The following is an 18209-nucleotide window of genomic DNA, read 5'->3' as shown; positions in this document are numbered from 1 at the left end:
TAGGAGCACTGCACTGGATCATGGAATGTCTGATCAGTGTCTCTCCTTAAAACTCGGTCGGGTAAGACTCCGTCCTTAACTTTCCTCCTTAACGTGAGTTTGCACAACAACCACGCGTTGATCTGAACGCAATCTGGAAAAGAGGCCTTCTAGCAGACAAAACACCTCTACACATCCAGATGGGATTCCTTTACCTGCAGGCTGAGAAATGTGTTCAGTATCTGCCTTTTCTCCCCTTAATGGTCTACAACTGGCAGGCTGTACTTTAAAACCAGAGCTAGACCCAGCTGTGGTTTACTGCACAACAGCTTTGCCTGAATGGGTATCCACACCCTCTTCTGTTTTACTGTTTAGCTGTAATAATTATACGATGCAGACGCAGATGACCCTGGTATCCCTCTTTTTTCCTGTGTGAGCTCTGTGTTGGTATTTTTCGTGTTCATGATGTGCGGTTGTATTTGTAAAAATCCATTGTGCCCCATGGGCAGTTTCACCTCCTGCGTGTGATGCCGTGTGGAGAGCCTGACTGACTCTTCTAGCAGATGGAGCCCCTGAGAACGTATGTGAGACAGCAGAGAGGCAGAGAGGAGCCTCAGTCGGTATCTTAGGTCAGGGGCTCCACTGTTAACTTCCAACCAAATCCGCAAACACCCTTGTCGCACTTTTTCACTGGACGCATCCAGACTGCCTTTCTCTTTGCACATGAATGAAAATGCCCAAACTGGTCCGAGTGCTCCAGACATTATGGCACGGTTTCCACCTCATGCTGGAAAGCCCAGGATGAATATCAGGGGCTGCTGCTCCCAACAGCGTTCCTGAGCCTCTCTTACTTGTCGGCCTCTGCTTTACAGACCCAGGCCAACTGCTTCTTTATTCAACACAAATGTGGAGCAGAACAGCCAATCAGCACCACAGGCACTGGGCACAATCGCAGCAGGCACCTCTCGGTCCTGCCCACGTGCACTGGAATAAATTCACAAAGATTTCCTAGCATGGGCAGCCCCGGATGTTTTACGATTTTGTAAGGCATTATAGTCACACGTAAGTAAATAGCGAACTCACAAGATTATGAACCATCTGCAGTCTTGCCTAGGGTAGATTTACCTTCAGCCCCGGGCAGTCCGGGGGCAGAGATACACAGGGGAAGTTACCCTCTGACACTAATGCTTGTCTCCAGATGTGACTGTTTGCAAACTCCAAACACTGGCTTGGTTTCTGGCTCGGAGAAGCAGCTGGGCTCGCCCGCCTGTGGGAACTGCCCCCGGCCCTCGCGTGCTGACCCGCGGGGGCAGGGGCGCCCCCCGGACACACGGCCCGCGCGGGCCTGGGCGCGACGCCCTGCTCTTTCCACACATGGGCCAAGACAGGGGTGTGTGACTCCTGTCCTCCGAGGTCGCGGTGTCTTCTGGTTTTCATCCCACCTGAGCTCTTAATGACTAAATTGAACTCATTAGTTGCTTATTTGAACCCATTTAACCCCTCTCCCCCTCTCCCCAGATGTAACGCTGTTGGGAATTTCGGGAGAGCCTGGGCGTGGAATGTTACGGCACTGGGAAACACACGGCACCGTTGAGTGCTGCTGGACTGGAGCCAGCCGAGCTCTCTGGCCCGGCTCTACTCCGCTGGGGGTGTTGGCAGAAAGTCCGAGGTGGGGTGGGGGGGGGGGGCAGTCCAGGCTGCAGACGGGCTCACACGGTTGAACAGAACCTTTACTTGAAACGTTCAACCACAGAAGGAGGACAGAGGATTGGATATTGACCCAGGGAGTGCTTCTTCTCGGAGTTACGCTTTGGGTCACTTTCTTGGTTTTTAAGAGTCTCTCCATAAATGCATCTCCGTGGCTGTGGAATAAACTCAAAGAGTGGAGATGTGCTGTGCCCAGGCTGTGCCAGTGACTCCCAGAAACACACACACACACACACGTCTGCACATGGCTGAGCCCCGGACCAGTTCCCAAGCTCCGGTCCGTTCAGGGTTTGAGCCCATGACAGATTTTACCATCAAAAAGTGACGCAGATGCAGCTGAAGCATCTCTTTTTTCCTGTGCACCGTTGCAAAACTGGCTCTGACACAGATCCCAATCATAACAATACGGAAAACACAATTTCATACACAATTTGCCAAATTGCAACTTCTAGAAAAAGATCTACGGCCCATCTCATGTGCCTCCGTTTCTCTCTCTTCAACCCCAGCTTGTCTGATGGAGCACTGGGGGACAGGGTGCCCACTGATTGTGTGTCCAGCTTCTCTGTAACTGAATAATGTGTGACCAGACTATCGTAGGGATATTACAAGCCTTCATACTGTGTGTGTGGGGGGAACACATGAAAGTCTAGAAGAATGTGACCGAACCATTACGGCCCATCAGGCCACATTGAACAACGTTCCAAACAGAGCCGTTTGGACTGGGGCTCACGTGGAAAGCCTCCTGGACAGATGCTTATAGCTGCAGGTGTTGGCACAAAAACGGTGCAATTCCCCGAAGCTGTCAAATTAGTGAAATTTGGGAGGAAATGACAAATTACTGGCAAGCGCTCTGGAATGTACGGGGCCTGGCCGCAGAGGAAGGACACTGATGAGGCAGGCAGACAGGTGACGAATGAGGGCCCCGTGGGGTCGTCACCCCGCCAGCACCCAGCCACACACACTGAAACACTTGACTCGGAGGGACCCTTCAGGAGCCATGTGAACAGCAGCTTTTGTGGAGAAAGATTCCTGCTGCACAGAGAAACGATAGGACGTAACGCTCCAGGGAGAGCCAAGAAGCGGCACCTGATCTCGGCGCCCCGCACGCAGGCCGACGGAGGTCAACAGACACCGCAGACTGGGAGAAGAGGAGATGTTGCTGGAGCCACACACTGGTGTACACACTGATGTTTAAGGGAGGCTCCTTATGTCATGTACTGTAAGCCCACATGGTGTGAACAGGACCAGCCCCTCCGGTACCCCCAGTAACTCCAGTGTGGCAAGGTCCTGGGGTTACTGGTGCATTTTCATGAGGAGGGGCTGAGGACCAAGCACCCAGGCTCGGGGCTCAGCTGAGGGGGCGGCAGGTTACCCAATCCCCCCTTCACCCTGAGCATGCACGGGCCGGTGAGAAGCCACGCCACCTGTAAGAGCTCTGCAGCGTCACAGAAGGCAAAGAGCAGCACCCCTGCAGTCAGGCACCGACTCCCTCCCTCAGCACGCCAGCCTGTGGCTGTCTTCCCCCTGACCCCAAATACTGGGGTCGGGAGTCAATGCCATGGTTTGGCAACAGGGGGCGCCGTGCTGTGAGAGGTGAGATGTGAAACGGCTGCCCTATCTACATACTAGATATTGCAGATACCATAAGACGGAGCCTCGGTGCCAAAGCCAGGACCCAGAACTTTCCCCGCCATCAGCAGGCCCAGTGTAGACCGCCCGCACCTCCCTGGCCTCCAGGCTGGTCATGCTTGAGTCTCAGGGGGCGTTACTGGTTAAGTGAGGTGGCAATACATAAAAATAAAGACCTCCAGAAATGACAGTCCAATGCTTGGAGTTAAAATTGTTTTTTCAGATCACAGAGAGGCTATTGTAAATAACGGGCATCAAGACTTTGAGCACAAGTCTATAACATATATATGTTGATTGGTATTTTCTTCTTCTTTACACCATGCAATTAGTAGTTCTGTCTGCATGTTTATACCCTTCCATTACTGGCCCTGTGCAGCCCTCCTGCAGCTCCCAGTGACGACGCACCTCTGTCCCCATTGTCACCAAGCAGCGTCTTTGCAGAAGGTCCATGATTCTCTCATGAGCCAAGCAGAAAGTCACTCATTCTGTACTTGAACGGTTTCCACCGAAGTGGAAGAGCTACAGATCAGCCCAAGAACGCCACTGAGTATTGCATGCTGTTGTGAATAACCTTCAGCATGAGGCCAGCAGACACCAGACGAGCCTAACGGAGAGTGCACGGGGAGCCCACTGGAAAAAAACAACCTCTACCTGCCAAGTCACCCGTCACACCCCCACTGACGAGATCACGAGTCTATGCAAGACTGCTTCCAGAAGTATGGAGCTGCACATCGGGGCCACGCCACCACTCAACAGCCAGCGCTGAATGGGACTGTGACCAAGCTGGAGGACCAGGAGTGAGCTGAACTGATTCACATGGGCATGGGGTCCTTTTCCAGCCTCTCCCCACTCTATTCAATTCAATTCAATTAATTTTTATATATAGCGCCTTTCCCAACAAGGTTGCCCAAAGGCGCTTAACAAAGCAAGTGACCATACATGTTGTGAAGACAGAACAGAAAAGACCAGAAGTCTTGGGGGGGTAGACGCGCCCACGTGACCTTACAAACTCTCTTCCCCCTGCTGGGCCAGTGTAGCGGGACACCAAGGATCTGAAAGAGTCCATTGCAGTGGCGTCACTCTCCCGGCTCTCATGGACGTTCTTACTTCTAGCACAAGGGGGCTGCTCTTTTTGGTATCAAGGGGACTTTGGGAATGCCCGGATAGTGAGAATCAGCCATTCAGATTGCTCTGTTCCCATTGCACACCAGTGTTCAGAGCTCCCAGGCCACTGGCAGACAACACAGCCAGGTGTACACCTTCAGCTGTGGCCCACCGATCTCTTGTTTTCCACCGGGAAACAGCTGAGGAGCTGCTCTTCCTGCACCTCGGCCCCTGACGACAGCTGAGCCTTTTCCAATACACCCCCGATATACTCATGGAGGCCTCCACTCCAGACCCATCCAGTCAGCTGCTAGAAGGACCCTGCTCAGGGATTTTCAGTGACTCTCAGGTTCTTCTGCAGAGACACAAGTAGCCGAACGGTACAGAACTCGTGGAAAGGGGGGACTTGAAAATAATAGTCATGTCACATACTATGTGAAGAAGCTGCTTTAAAAAATGCAGTTATGGGACTGACTCAGGTGCCATCGGAGGCCTGCAGTACAGCATTGCTCATCTGGCATCAAGGTTTTCTCACTTTGCCACAACCCTCAAGGGCACCCACTGGGACTTGCTGGGGACTGCCAGCTTGCAGTGCACTCTGTCAGTGTATAACAGGAGGTGTACTAGAGGAAGGTGTATAAGAGGAGGTGTATTAGAGGAGGTGTATTAGAGGAGGGTGTATTAGAGGAGGTGTATTAGAGGAGGGTGTATTAGAGGAGGTGTATTAGAGGAGGTGTTTTAGAGGAGGTGTATTAGAGGAGGTGTATAAGAGGAGGGTGTATAAGTGGTGGTGTATTAAAGGAGGGTGTATTAGAGGAGGTGTATTAGAGGAGGGTGTATTAGAGGAGAGTGAATTAGAGGAGAGAGAAAAAGAAGAGGTGTATTAGAGGAGGACCATAAGAGGAGGTGTAAAAGAGGAGGAGTATAAGAGGAGGTGTATAAGAGGAGGTGTATTAGAGGAGGATGTATAACAGGAGGGTGTATAAGAGGAGATGTATTAGAGGAGGGTGTATAAGAAGATGTGTATTAGAGGAGGGTGTATAAGAGGAGATGTATTAGAGGAGAGTGTATAAAAGGAGGTAAATTAGAGGAGCTGTATAAGTGGAGGTGTATTAGAGGAGGGTGTATTAGAGGAGGTGTATAAGAGGAGGTGTATTAGAGGAGGTGTATTAGAGGAGGGTGTATAAGAGGAGGTGTATTAGAGGAGGGTGTATAAGAGGAGGTGTATTAGAGGAGGTGTATTAGAGGAGGTGTATAAGAGGAGGTGTATTAGAGGAGGTGTATTAGAGGAGGTGTATAAGAGGAGGTGTATTAGAGGAGGTGTATAAGAGGAGGGTGTATAAGAGGAGGTGTATAAGAGGAGGTGTATTAGAGGAGGATGTATAACAGGAGGGTGTATAAGAGGAGATGTATTAGAGGAGGGTGTATAAGAAGATGTGTATTAGAGGAGGGTGTATAAGAGGAGATGTATTAGAGGAGAGTGTATAAAAGGAGGTAAATTAGAGGAGCTGTATAAGTGGAGGTGTATTAGAGGAGGGTGTATTAGAGGAGGTGTATTAGAGGAGGTGTATAAGAGGAGGTGTATTAGAGGAGGGTGTATAAGAGGAGGTGTATTAGAGGAGAGTGTATAAAAGGAGGTAAATTAGAGGAGCTGTATAAGTGGAGGTGTATTAGAGGAGAGTGATTTAGAGGAGGGTGAAAAACAGGAGGTGTATTAGAGGAAGAGTATCAGAGGAGGGTGTATAAGAGGAGGTATAAAAGAGGAGGTTTATTAGAGGAGGGTATATTAGAGGAGTGTATAAGATGATGTTGTACAAGACGAGATGTATTAGAGGAGGTGTATAAGTGGGTGTGTACTAGAGGAGGTATATTAGACGAGAGTGAATTAGAGTAGGGTGAAAAGAGGAGGTGTATTAGAGGGGGTGTATAAGGGGATGTGTAGAAGAGGAGGGTGTATAAGAGGATGTGTATGTTCAATTCAATTCATTTTTATATAGTGCCTTTCACAACAAGGTTGCCCTAAGGTGCTTAACAATGCAAGTAACCGTATATTTTGTGAATACAGAATACAGGTTTATAAGAGGAGGTGTATTGTGAAAGGCACTATATAAACATAAATTGAATTGAATTAAATACATACCTCCTCTAATACACCCTCCTGTTATACACCCTCCTCTAATACACCTCCTTTTATACACCCTCCTCTAATAAACTCTCCACTAGAGGAGGTGTATTAGAGGAGGTGTATAAGAGGAGGTGTATAAGAGGAGGTGTATTAGAGGAGGTGTATTAGAGGAGGGTGTATTAGAGGAGGATGTATTAGAGGAGGTGTATTAGAGGAGGTGTATTAGAGGAGGTGTATAAGAGGAGGTGTATAAGAGGAGGATGTATTAGAGGAGGTGTATTAGAGGAGGTGTATTAGAGGAGGGTGTATTAGAGGAGGGTGTATAAGAGGAGGAGTTTTAGAGGAGGGTGTATTAGAGGAGGATGTATAAGAGGAGGTGTATTAGAGGAGGTGTATTAGAGGAGGTGTATTAGAGGAGGTGTATAAGAGGAGGTGTATTAGAGGAGGTGTATTAGAGGAGGTGTATTAGAGGAGGTGTATAAGAGGAGGTGTATTAGAGGAGGTGTATTAGAGGAGGTGTATAAGAGGAGGTGTATAAGAGGAGGATGTATTAGAGGAGGGTGTATTAGAGGAGGTGTATAAGAGGAGGTGTATTAGAGGAGGGTATATTAGAGGATGGTGTATAAGAGGAGGTGTATTAGAGGAGGTGTATTAGAGGAGGTGTATAAGAGGAGGATGTATTAGAGGAGGGTGTATTAGAGGAGGTGTATAAGAGGAGGTGTATTAGAGGAGGTGTATTAGAGGAGGTGTATAAGAGGAGGTGTATAAGAGGAGGTGTATTAGAGGAGGTGTATTAGAGGAGGGTGTATTAGAGGATGGTGTATAAGAGGAGGTGTATTAGAGGAGGGTGTATTAGAGGAGGTGTATAAGAGGAGGTGTATTAGAGGAGGTGTATTAGAGGAGGTGTATTAGAGGAGGTGTATAAGAGGAGGGTGTATAAGAGGAGGTGTATTAGAGGAGGGTGTATTAGAGGAGGTGTATTAGAGGAGGTGTATTAGAGGAGGTGTATTAGAGGAGGTGTATTAGAGGAGGTGTATAAGAGGAGGGTGTATAAGAGGAGGTGTATTAGAGGAGGTGTATAAGAGGAGGTGTATTAGAGGACGGTGTATAAGAGGAGGTGTATAAGAGGAGGATGTATTAGAGGAGGGTGTATTAGAGGAGGTGTATTAGAGGAGGTGTATAAGAGGAGGTGTATTAGAGGAGGTGTATTAGAGGAGGTGTATAAGAGGAGGATGTATTAGAGGAGAGTGTATTAGAGGAGGTGTATTAGAGGAGGTGTATTAGAGGAGGGTGTATTAGAGGAGGTGTATTAGAGGAGGTGTATTAGAGGAGGTGTATAAGAGGAGGGTGTATAAGAGGAGGTGTATTAGAGGAGGTGTATAAGAGGAGGTGTATAAGAGGAGGTGTATTAGAGGAGGTGTATAAGAGGAGGTGTATTAGAGGAGGTGTATTAGAGGAGGTGTATAAGAGGAGGATGTATTAGAGGAGAGTGTATTAGAGGAGGTGTATTAGAGGAGGTGTATTAGAGGAGGTGTATAAGAGGAGGTGTATAAGAGGAGGGTGTATTAGAGGAGGTGTATAAGAGGAGGTGTATTAGAGGAGGGTATATTAGAGGATGGTGTATAAGAGGAGGTGTATTAGAGGAGGTGTATTAGAGGAGGTGTATAAGAGGAGGATGTATTAGAGGAGGGTGTATTAGAGGAGGTGTATAAGAGGAGGTGTATTAGAGGAGGTGTATAAGAGGAGGTGTATAAGAGGAGGATGTATTAGAGGAGGGTGTATTAGAGGAGGTGTATTAGAGGAGGTGTATAAGAGGAGGTGTATTAGAGGAGGTGTATAAGAGGAGGTGTATTAGAGGAGGGTGTATAAGAGGAGGTGTATTAGAGGAGGGTGTATTAGAGGAGGTGTATTAGAGGAGGGTGTATTAGAGGAGGTGTATTAGAGGAGGTGTATTAGAGGAGGGTGTATTAGAGGAGGTGTATTAGAGGAGGTGTATAAGAGGAGGGTGTATAAGAGGAGGTGTATTAGAGGAGGTGTATAAGAGGAGGTGTATTAGAGGAGGGTGTATAAGAGGAGGTGTATTAGAGGAGGTGTATAAGAGGAGGTGTATTAGAGGAGGGTGTATAAGAGGAGGTGTATTAGAGGATGGTGTGCCCATGCAGAACAGAGGCCATAGCAGACAAACTGAATAATGAATTTTGATTTTGACTTGGGAGTACATGAAGTTATATCCAACACTTATTCACAATGTAAATGAACTAATACAATGCATTTCCTTCATGTTTATAATCTATCTGTGAGATGATAAACAGAATCAAGTGAAAGACTACAGTAGTGCTACACAGCTATACTTTAGTTCTGCAGATACAGTCAGGTCTTCAGCCTGTATGTCTTGAATCAAGCTGACATTGTTTTCTAATAGGACAATATAATTAGGAAACACAATTAACTGTTCTTCTATGGAGAACACCTCTGTTTACTTACATGTTTTATTTAAGAAAACAGCCTAGAAAACAAGATTTTAAACTGACAAAGAACTGGATTTGAATGGTTTTGGTACTTAATCATTCTTGTTACTGGTTCTTTAAACTACAAAAACCCTTTTGAAATTTCCAGACATGTCAAACCAGCAATACCAGAAGCATATTGCTTCTGCAAGTCCGGCTGCCCATCGTGACGTGACACTGTACTAGAGGAGGGTGCAGTAGGCAGAGCAAGCATGATACTAAGTGCTCCTGAATTTACACCAGGAGATCTGTGCTTCAGTCCAGAGCAGAGGTGCGATTCCTCTGGGTCTCCCTGTCCTGAGTTTACCACACAGCCAGAGTACTGCTGCTCCTCTGGAACTGGTGCTAAAAGGCTCAGGAGCGACAGAAGGCCACGTGCAGTCCCTGGCTGTCCTCCTCTCTGCTGACGCACACGCGGACAGGAAGTGCTCTGTGATATTAAGCCACATGTGTTTCCTCCGCAGATGAGGGCCTTAGGGAGCTCAGTACAGGCGCTTCTTGGGCGCCAGGTGTCATTCAAGTTTCATGCACATATGTCCACTCGATAAGAGGCCATTGCAAATGGGTCTGGCAAGACGTCAGATTCAGCATCACTGAACTGGTCTGAATGGCTGAAACCGCAGGTTCTCGTTACATTGAGAGGCTGGTACAATCGGAAAAGGCCTAAAAAACAGTGATATGCTGGAAGAGGACCAGCTTGTGAAGTTTCATCACACACAGTGATAAACTAGCTGGCAAGCAGGGGTGATGACTCTGGGCTTATACCTGAAGGCTTGTGAGTTCATGTCCCAGACAGGACACTGTTGTGCTGCTTCACTCCCATTGATTTTATACACTGGTCAGCTGTATCAATGTAAGGCCTTGGGATAAAAATATCAGCTGTGTTAACAATATTAAATCTCACAGATTTTGTGCTCTTTTATTATAATAAATACTCTTTTTAATTAGATAGGTGATTAGGATTTTTGGCCTTGCTTATCCCTCAGAAAGCTAAGCTTATCATAACAAATCACTGTTTATTCGAGAAGTGTTATAGTAATGTCACTATCTGTCTTTTCGAGTACCCTGTGGCACTGTGGGCTTGATGTCTGTTCAGTCTGTACAGCTCAGGAACAAGGAGCAGGGTTCCAGACTGCGCAGCCACAGTCCTGTCCGGCCTCAGATCAAGCAACTCAGGGTGCTGACTCTGAGCTGAGAGACGTCTCCTTCGTGCTACTTCATTGCAACCAGCACAATACCTATTTTACTGCTCCTATTCATCGCCAATTAAAGGGGAACTGCAGTCCCAATTCCCTAGACTGGTTATTAAATCTCAGTAACAAAATAAATTCATTGGTGGTGTAGAAAACTTTTACAAATTTCGAATTAAGCACAATGGGGTGAATTTTGTGAAAGTACTGTAAGTCTCCATGTTGTCGCAAACCCATGGGCGAGAGCGAGAGTGCCCATGACCTCACTGCCCTTCCTGCTCACTAGTCACTGTAATGACTAATGTAATGAGATGTACAAGCAAATAAGTACAGGTTGTCCAGCAGACGAGTTTCTAACATGACCTGCTTGCAAGGTTAACAAGTAAGTCCCATTTACAAGAAAAAGTCAAAGTCCCGAAGCTGAGAGCAATATCTCTATCGGAGTACAAGAGATGTATTCACAAGCCTACTTGCTGACAATGCCATAGGGCAGCACACATCACCAGATGTTTTGTTGCCTCATTCTGAATCGCAGAACACGGTGCTGCACATACCTGGAAGTTGTGTCTATTTTCACAAGTTACTGTGCACACTTTACTTTTATTGTGGTTTGCAATGCCCTCATGAATGCTAATTAAATATGAAAATAGCATTGCAGTTCCCCTTTAAAGAGAGGTTGAGATGCCTGGTAAGCCCAGGGCTGCAGAATCTGACAGCAGATGCCCAGGGAGGACCTCAAGTGGAAGCCACTTGGGATCACCTCACTAGGCCTGTTTGTTAGGATTCTAACAGACTTTCTCAGATTGCTCGTGTGGCCACACCTGTCAGGTTGGATAAGTGATCGTTCTCGCCCCTGACGATTCGTGCTGCAATCTGCTCGCTGTGCTCTGCATGTAAAACAAGAACACATCTTACATTTCTGCTGCACACACTGGTTAGTGCACTATATACATTGTAAATCAGCACAGAGACTATGATGCCTCATTTGTAGGCAGAACCAGATGTCTAGGCTGTTGCGGGGGACTGCAGGACGGGGAAATAAACTATGGAATACCTGTGCCAGGTAAAGACCTGCTCATTTTGAAGATCAGTGGCTGCAGGTGAGCTGAAGACACCCATCACTGATTTCAGACCACAATACACCCTAGCTGTGTATCTGCACGTGCAGCTCAAGCACTGTCCCTAGTCTTTGCAATTGTGGCACCTGTTGGACTGAGAAGTGACAGCAATGATGAACTTGGCATTAGAATGGCCCTGCTACTGTAACAGACAGGCACAGATGCACAGATCAGCCCAGAGAAGACACTCTTTCAGCAGACAAGACAGGTTTCACTGCACATACTGTAGGACTGATTGGAGGACACCCTATGACCATAATGGACAGGCACAGCTGTGCGTTTTGACATACAGAAGACACAGCTGTACCAGAAGAGCTCAACCATACACATTAACTTGTAGAACACAACCTAATAACTTAATAGACAGACACAGCTGTACATACCTAACAAATGGGAGACACTCTTACACCACATGACAGAGGCTGGACAGTATGGAGAACACACTCTTCGTAAGATAGAACTTCAATGCTATCATGGGCTGCTGAAGCAAATAAAAACAACACTTTATGAGCAGAGAACATTCATTGCAGCACTTAATATCTGCTGGATCCTGCTCACAGGAACTGCCTGAATGCCACAGTATAGGGAGTTTAAAGGCCACAATGAATAAACACCACCAGTCTTCAGGAAGAGGGTGGAGCGCTTTCAGTTCAAGCTTAATTGGAGTAGCTGACCCTCTTACACAGGGCTGAGGTCACAGCTGATTTAAGGAGACCTGCTGGACTGCTGCCCACGAGCTGTGCAATTAGGGAATCCCTGTGCAGAGAAACCAGCTTTCTTTAAAGCACGACAAGGTAACGAAATACTCAACAGTTCCGAAGACAAGCCAAAACTCCAGACTTACGCCCAGTGGGCCAGTGGAGCTCTCATGGTGGTTTAAGCAGCAGTTAGACGAGCCTGAACAGAGGGCCAAGCAGGCATTCAGGTTCAGACTAGCAGCTTTTTTTTTTCCGACAGCGAGCAACGACACAGTCGAAGCCGGGCCGAGACTGCCCAAGCTGAGCCCCACCCTTATGGCTTCACTACACCCTTAAGACTGGGCTGACCTCAGGGGGAAGACACTCACCTTCAAAAAGACCTTGATCTCACGCGAGTGGGGGAAACGCGTGAGTCACCCCAGCGCCTGCATGGAACTTCCAATTCTAAATTCACCAGGAAGAACGACACCCCAGAATTAAGAATTAAGCGCATTGAAGGTTTACTGAGAGTCTTAGTCACAGTATATCGGGCTTTGCCTGCTTGGCTGAGGGCTGACCCCCCTGTGCACAGGATGAGAGGCTGGGACCCTCCTGTGGAAGAGGCGTGACGAATGGGAGATGGGCAGGAGGAGGCATCTCGTGCGATATTTAAAATTTATCATGGCTTAGGTGAGGAAATGACATCAGGATCGAGGAAGAATTAGAGCTGAGGCTCCCTGGACTTGGATTTTATCATCCGTTCCAAATTTCCCCTGTAAACCTCATCTGTTCCAGGCCTAGAACCAGTGCGAATTTAAGCCAGTTAAGTCGATAATTAAATCAATTAAGTCATTAAATGTTCAGGTGGAATGAAAACCTGGAAAAACCAAGGGGGGGTCTCCAGGGCCAGCAGTGAGGGGCAGGCCACCAGACAATTCAAGCCCTGCTAAGTGTGTGCCTGCAGAATGAGATCAGAATGCATTTGAACTGGTTCCGTAATCTAATTGTACTTGAATTATACCGATTTTCTAAGGCAGCGGGTACGACTTGCTCATGCGAATCCGAAACAATTTTTTTTAAAGCTTAAGGTCCCATTTCTGGGCGGTTTTCCTGACGAAGCGAAATGATTGTCAAAGACTTTGACCCGCCAGTTAACAGGTAATTGTAAGCCCAACTGTCCTCAGCGACGTTGTCCCTCGTCACGGTTCAGCAGGCAGAGGAGACCGTGGAGAAACGGGGAGTGTTATAGCCAAGACAAAACGCAATCCGATTCCTACCTTCTCTTTGATTAAAAAAAACCTCTGAGTCCTCTGCTAACTAAAAAGTGCAGAAGGAAAATGAAAAGGAATTAACGTGAAATCTTCTAGTGAAAAAGAGAGGACACGGTTCTCACCACTGGGCATCATCCGTAATTTTCACGAAGAAGAAGACAGGAATGGTTCATTTTTTCGGGAATAAAAATTAATCCCTTGCAGGTTTATACGAAGTTAAATACGACATTGTTCAGCAAAAGGCACGTAAGGTTGTATGATTTGAACCCCGGTTTTTATTTTTTCTGTTCTTATCGTTGTTATTATTGTTAAATAATAGCAGATCCAATGGTGCTCTATCACGTTAGTTTATTATGTACAATACAGCGTCCTTCTCTGCTGGCGGAGCTGTGAGAGTCAATAAATGTATACTACATTGACCGTGCGTAAACCCAGTACAGTTCCGTCATTGATTTCGGATTTTTAAAATGCAAAACCGACTTTCAGAATACAAAATTACTGAGGCGGTGGCATGACAACGGAGGAAAACTCGAAAGTAATTCTAATAAAATATTTTCGTTCTTCCAGTTAAAGTGCTGCCGTTGTCGCTGATCGCCTCTTGCAGAAACCTCGGCGTTGCTATTGTGACGGTAAAAGTGCGAATTCTAAAGAAATTGTGTGGAAGAAATATATACGGAGTCTATTATGCGCTCCGCATCAGCACAACGTGGCCTGTGTGACAATCACTGTAGAAGTTAGTTATGTGCGACACAAACCTACCCTTGTTCGCTTTTGCAAAGGATTAGTTAACCCGGCTTTGGGGTAGCCTTGTGCAGAATACATTACGTGTGTAAATCTCGTCGAACCTCAGCGATTCTCCGCGGAAAGGTCACACACTCCCTCGAATCCAACTTTCTCAGCCCTGCTATCTCCAGTGAAAAAAAAAAAAAGCGAGCTCTGCCTATAAAGTTCTCATTTGAAAAAGGCCAGCGCAGCAGAGCGCCGCAGCGACAGCTAACAATAGCGGGTATTTGAACACACTTGTCCTCGCTGCGCGGAGCAGCGGGAGACCCCGTTAGAGCTCGCTTATAAAGGAGTACCATAGCGCAGCTGTTGACTGTAGTAAGGTTTCTAAAACTTGCAGTATGGCCCGTCTCTGCGAGACCCCTAACCCTGGACGTTTCTTCATCTGTTGCGCTTGATGTAATTAGGTTTCATTTACATTGTCGTTAGGATTAGGCTTTCTCGGCGCAGCCGATACGGACGGCCCGCTTGAAGGGGCGTCAAATTATCGCCCTCGGTCTGTCAAACAATTTAAACAAGCCGCATATGGGAGAGAGGAGGGGGTTCAAACGCGAATTTGCCCAAACGCGACGCGTATCCGAAAACGAGCGAAACTGGTTCGCACTCCCGCGGTTCCTGGTGTGGGGTTTGGACGCGGGGACGCGGGAGGCTTCTTGTCCTGCTCGCTTTTTTTAAACTCGGCGTCTTTTGTGGGACGAAAAGAAAGGCCGCTAAATGAAGAGGCAGCGAACGGACAACCTGCACACCTGTTATAGCCCACAAAATGAACGGCCTGTGCCGTTCTCAATAGATGCGCAACTACAGTACCAGACGCGCGTCTGTGTGCGGCGATGACGGGTCTGAACACAACATGACAGAGAATATTGCCGGCGAAGTTCTTTTTAGTACCTAGGCTCTGTTCCGTGCAATAACTGACGAGATTGAAAACTCAAATTAAATTAAGGCACGTACCAAAGTACACAAAATCCGAGCAACGCGGAAGACGACAAGCCTAGAACACTGTTCTGTAAAGGGGGAGGGGGGGGGGTGGCATTTTCCTAAACAGTCAAAATGGGAATAAAGGCAGTTTGATGCGTCTGGTCCAGAGGAGTCCAGCAACACGGACGCGCACAGTGCAGATGACAGACACAGAGTGGGGACGGCCTGGGTCCGGCTCCCAAGAACAAGGGATCTTCCTGGAGACTCTACTACAACGGCGGAACCGGGCAGAAAAAAAAATACATTTTGTTCCCAAGTTCACACCAGTTTATCGACCCAAATTACAACAGGGACGCGTAGGAAAACTGACTTCTGCGTGTGGAGAGTCCCCTTCACGAATCCCGCGCCCGCAATCTGACAGGCGCCCAGCTGACACGGGGGGAACGGAAGAGCTAACAGACTCCAGTAGACTGCAAGTGCGGGACTCTGCCGCCTGCCCGGCTCTGCTGGTCAGGCTTCTCTCAAAGTTGGGGGGGGGGGGGATATGCACAGTTCTCGGCACTCAATTTCCTCAACAGCCGCAAGTCGCACCGCTAGCAGAGACTGGGATAACTAACGCGCCCCGAGGGGACCTGCTGGGAGACAGGTCTCGCCGCGAGCACTTACGTTCCGAAGCCATGGTGATCACGGACTCGGTGGTGGCGTGATACTCGTCCTCCTCCATAAACTCATCCTGTAGCGAAGCGTCCCCCTGGAAGTCGTGATGGTCCAGGAGCTGCTGGAGAGGGGGCGCCTTGGGGAGCAGCTGGTTGACTACCTCCCGGCTGATATTGGGCGCCTGCTTGAGCCGCAGCTTGCTCAGGATCTGGGACTTGATGGTCTCCAGCCTGAGGACTCTGCTGTGCTCCCTCCACACGCACGCCGTGCACTCCTGCGCGCCCGGATCCTCCGCTTCTGCCAAAAGATCCCCGGCTTCCGTGGGCACCTCGCTCGCCGGCCGCAGGGGGAGGTTGGGCTCGTCACTGCCCGACAGTCGCAGCGAAATCAGTGCCATCAAACACAGAAGAAAGTGAGACTTGGGCATGATGCCGGGCAGCGTGAGGTCGTGTTCTCTCCCTGCTCTTCCTCACTTCGTTTCTCACAAGTGACTTCTGTCCGTATTCTTGACTGCAGCCCCTACCGCGTCCCTACAGAGCTAGCGGTAATTAGCAACAACCCCAATACTCCAATTAACAGTGCTAAACGATTATTAACGCTCTTAACTATGAGAAACGATGATAATAAACGCGCTGCAGGGTGCGCCCAGCCGTTTCTTCGGCGCTCGCTGCCCTAGCTCGTTCAGAAGTGCTGATTTATCGGTTTGTTTTGGTTGTAGAGCCGGACACAATTAAAATCATCAAGAATTCCGTGTGAAGATGTGTGAATGAATGGTGTGCAGGCAAGTCTAAAAAGGGCTCTTTTTATATCACAGCTGCTCCGTGTCGTATTCCGCCTCTATTGGCTGCGAGCGCAACAAAAGGCTGTTAGGTCTGTCACCAAGTCAAGAGAGAGAGGGAGAGAGATAGCGAGGGGGAGAGGGAGAGCGCGGGGGGAGAGGGAGAGGGAGAGGGAGATAGAGAGACGCGGGGAGAGGAAGACAGAGTTTCAGTTGGGTCAGACACCGCGCTAACGCTTCCCGAGCGACTCCTCCGAACTTCGGTAAAAAAAAAAAAACCCGCAACGGATCGTCTTCTCGCCCGGGGGCTGGACTGTCCAGGGCCGTTAACGGGCTTCGCTCCAGTGTCCTCTAACTGCTGACACTTCTCCGAGATCTCCCTCTGGCATGATCCGTCCGAGTAACAAGTGCGTCGGGGTTTGAGAGAATACATGAGTACCTTACCGCTGCCGCCCGCCGCTCGACGCCAACCTGTGGCCTCCGCGATTTCGCCGCGCAGGTGAAGCCGCACTGCTGATGGACTTGAATTACTGTACCAGGCTCCCTCCACAAGCAGAGCGTCAGGCCGTAGGTCAGAGGTTTTGCATACCGTGACTGACTCTGCAGGCGGGTCAGATAGATCACGTTCTGTTGTAGAACGGTAGCAACACATAGGCTATCGAGTACACATTTTTCTAACAGCACCGTGAGAAGTCAGAAGGCAGGCGACGGTCGAAAATCGGATGACGATCTCCGCCAGTACTGGAGTGTACGGCGGTAATGAGAGTATGCGTGGTGGGCGGAAGCACGGATCTCCTCTTGACAAGATTGCTCTAGTTCTCATGAACCCTGTCGTGTTAAACTCATTTCCGTTGTTCTCTATTTACCCCCCGAAAAATTAAAGCGAAAACGAGATTAAATCGCGTTGTTAAGCATCGCCTTTGACAATACCCCCTAAAATGAATTCCCGAACTCCACAGTTCCACACTGTTCTTAATGGTAAAACTTGTCCAGGAAGTCAGATTCCCCACATTGCCCGGGCAGTGCAGGAATGGACTCAATCCCTGGAAAGCGCTGAAGAGCGAGCGAATTTCCTCGACAGCCTGGCTCTATCGGGCTGTGTCTCATTTAAAAGCCCAGTGCTTCCTTTATTCTTGAAGAAGCATGCGGGTTCATCTGCTCACTTTCGTGTTCAGATGAAGGGCGCGCATCGCTACCATAAATGCCGCATAACTGTGCCCCCACATTTACGCGGGGTCTCCCTGTACAGTTCCCAGTCCCGTGTTTCTTCCAGGAGAGCTGCAGAGCAGAGGAGGACGCGTGACCCAGCGGGGTGAAGTGTCACTGGGCGTGTCAACGATGTGTCCTGGTCTTGGTAAAGTTGTCAGGTACTGAAAGAACAGCCCCATGGGACAGCTGAAAATACTGTGATCACCTGATTGTGGACATCTAATAGCTGGCCAGGTGGTGAATAAACCTCTTCTTCAGTCCCATCCTACAGATTGTCTCAATGACTCTTGTCTTATGTCAACACCCCCTAGGGATCTGGATCATCTGCCCCTCTGCCCCAGCGCTGGGCTGGAGATCTGGATCAACAGCCCATCTGCTCCAGCGCTGGGCTAGAGATCTGGATCAACAGCCCCTCTGTCCCAGCGCTGGGCTGGAGATCTGAATCAACAGCCCCTCTGTCCCAGCGCTGGGCTGGAGATCTGGATCAACAGCCCATCTGCCCCAGCGCTGGGCTGGAGATCTGGATCAACAGCCCCTCTGCCCCAGCGCTGGGCTGG

The 18209-nt window shown here is 48.5% G+C and overlaps 1 protein-coding gene across 1 annotated transcript in view; it reads right to left on the bottom strand.

The window, feature by feature from the left end:
• gdf11 (growth differentiation factor 11) overlaps positions 1-16092 on the bottom strand; it is a 34808-nt gene extending 18716 nt beyond the window's left edge. Inside the window, exon 1 of the mRNA XM_088917518.1 lies at positions 15675-16092. Coding sequence (XP_088773644.1) covers positions 15675-16092 — 418 coding nt within the window. The remainder of the gene's footprint in view (positions 1-15674) is intronic.
• Positions 16093-18209: the final 2117 nt, after the last annotated feature.

This window comes from Atractosteus spatula, chromosome 1 (assembly GCF_055471065.1).
Source record: "Atractosteus spatula isolate fAtrSpa1 chromosome 1, fAtrSpa1.hap1, whole genome shotgun sequence".
NCBI classification, from domain to species: domain Eukaryota; kingdom Metazoa; phylum Chordata; class Actinopteri; order Semionotiformes; family Lepisosteidae; genus Atractosteus; species Atractosteus spatula.
The sequence above is the reverse complement of the archived record's forward strand: the minus strand, read 5'-3'. Positions and strand labels throughout refer to the sequence as shown.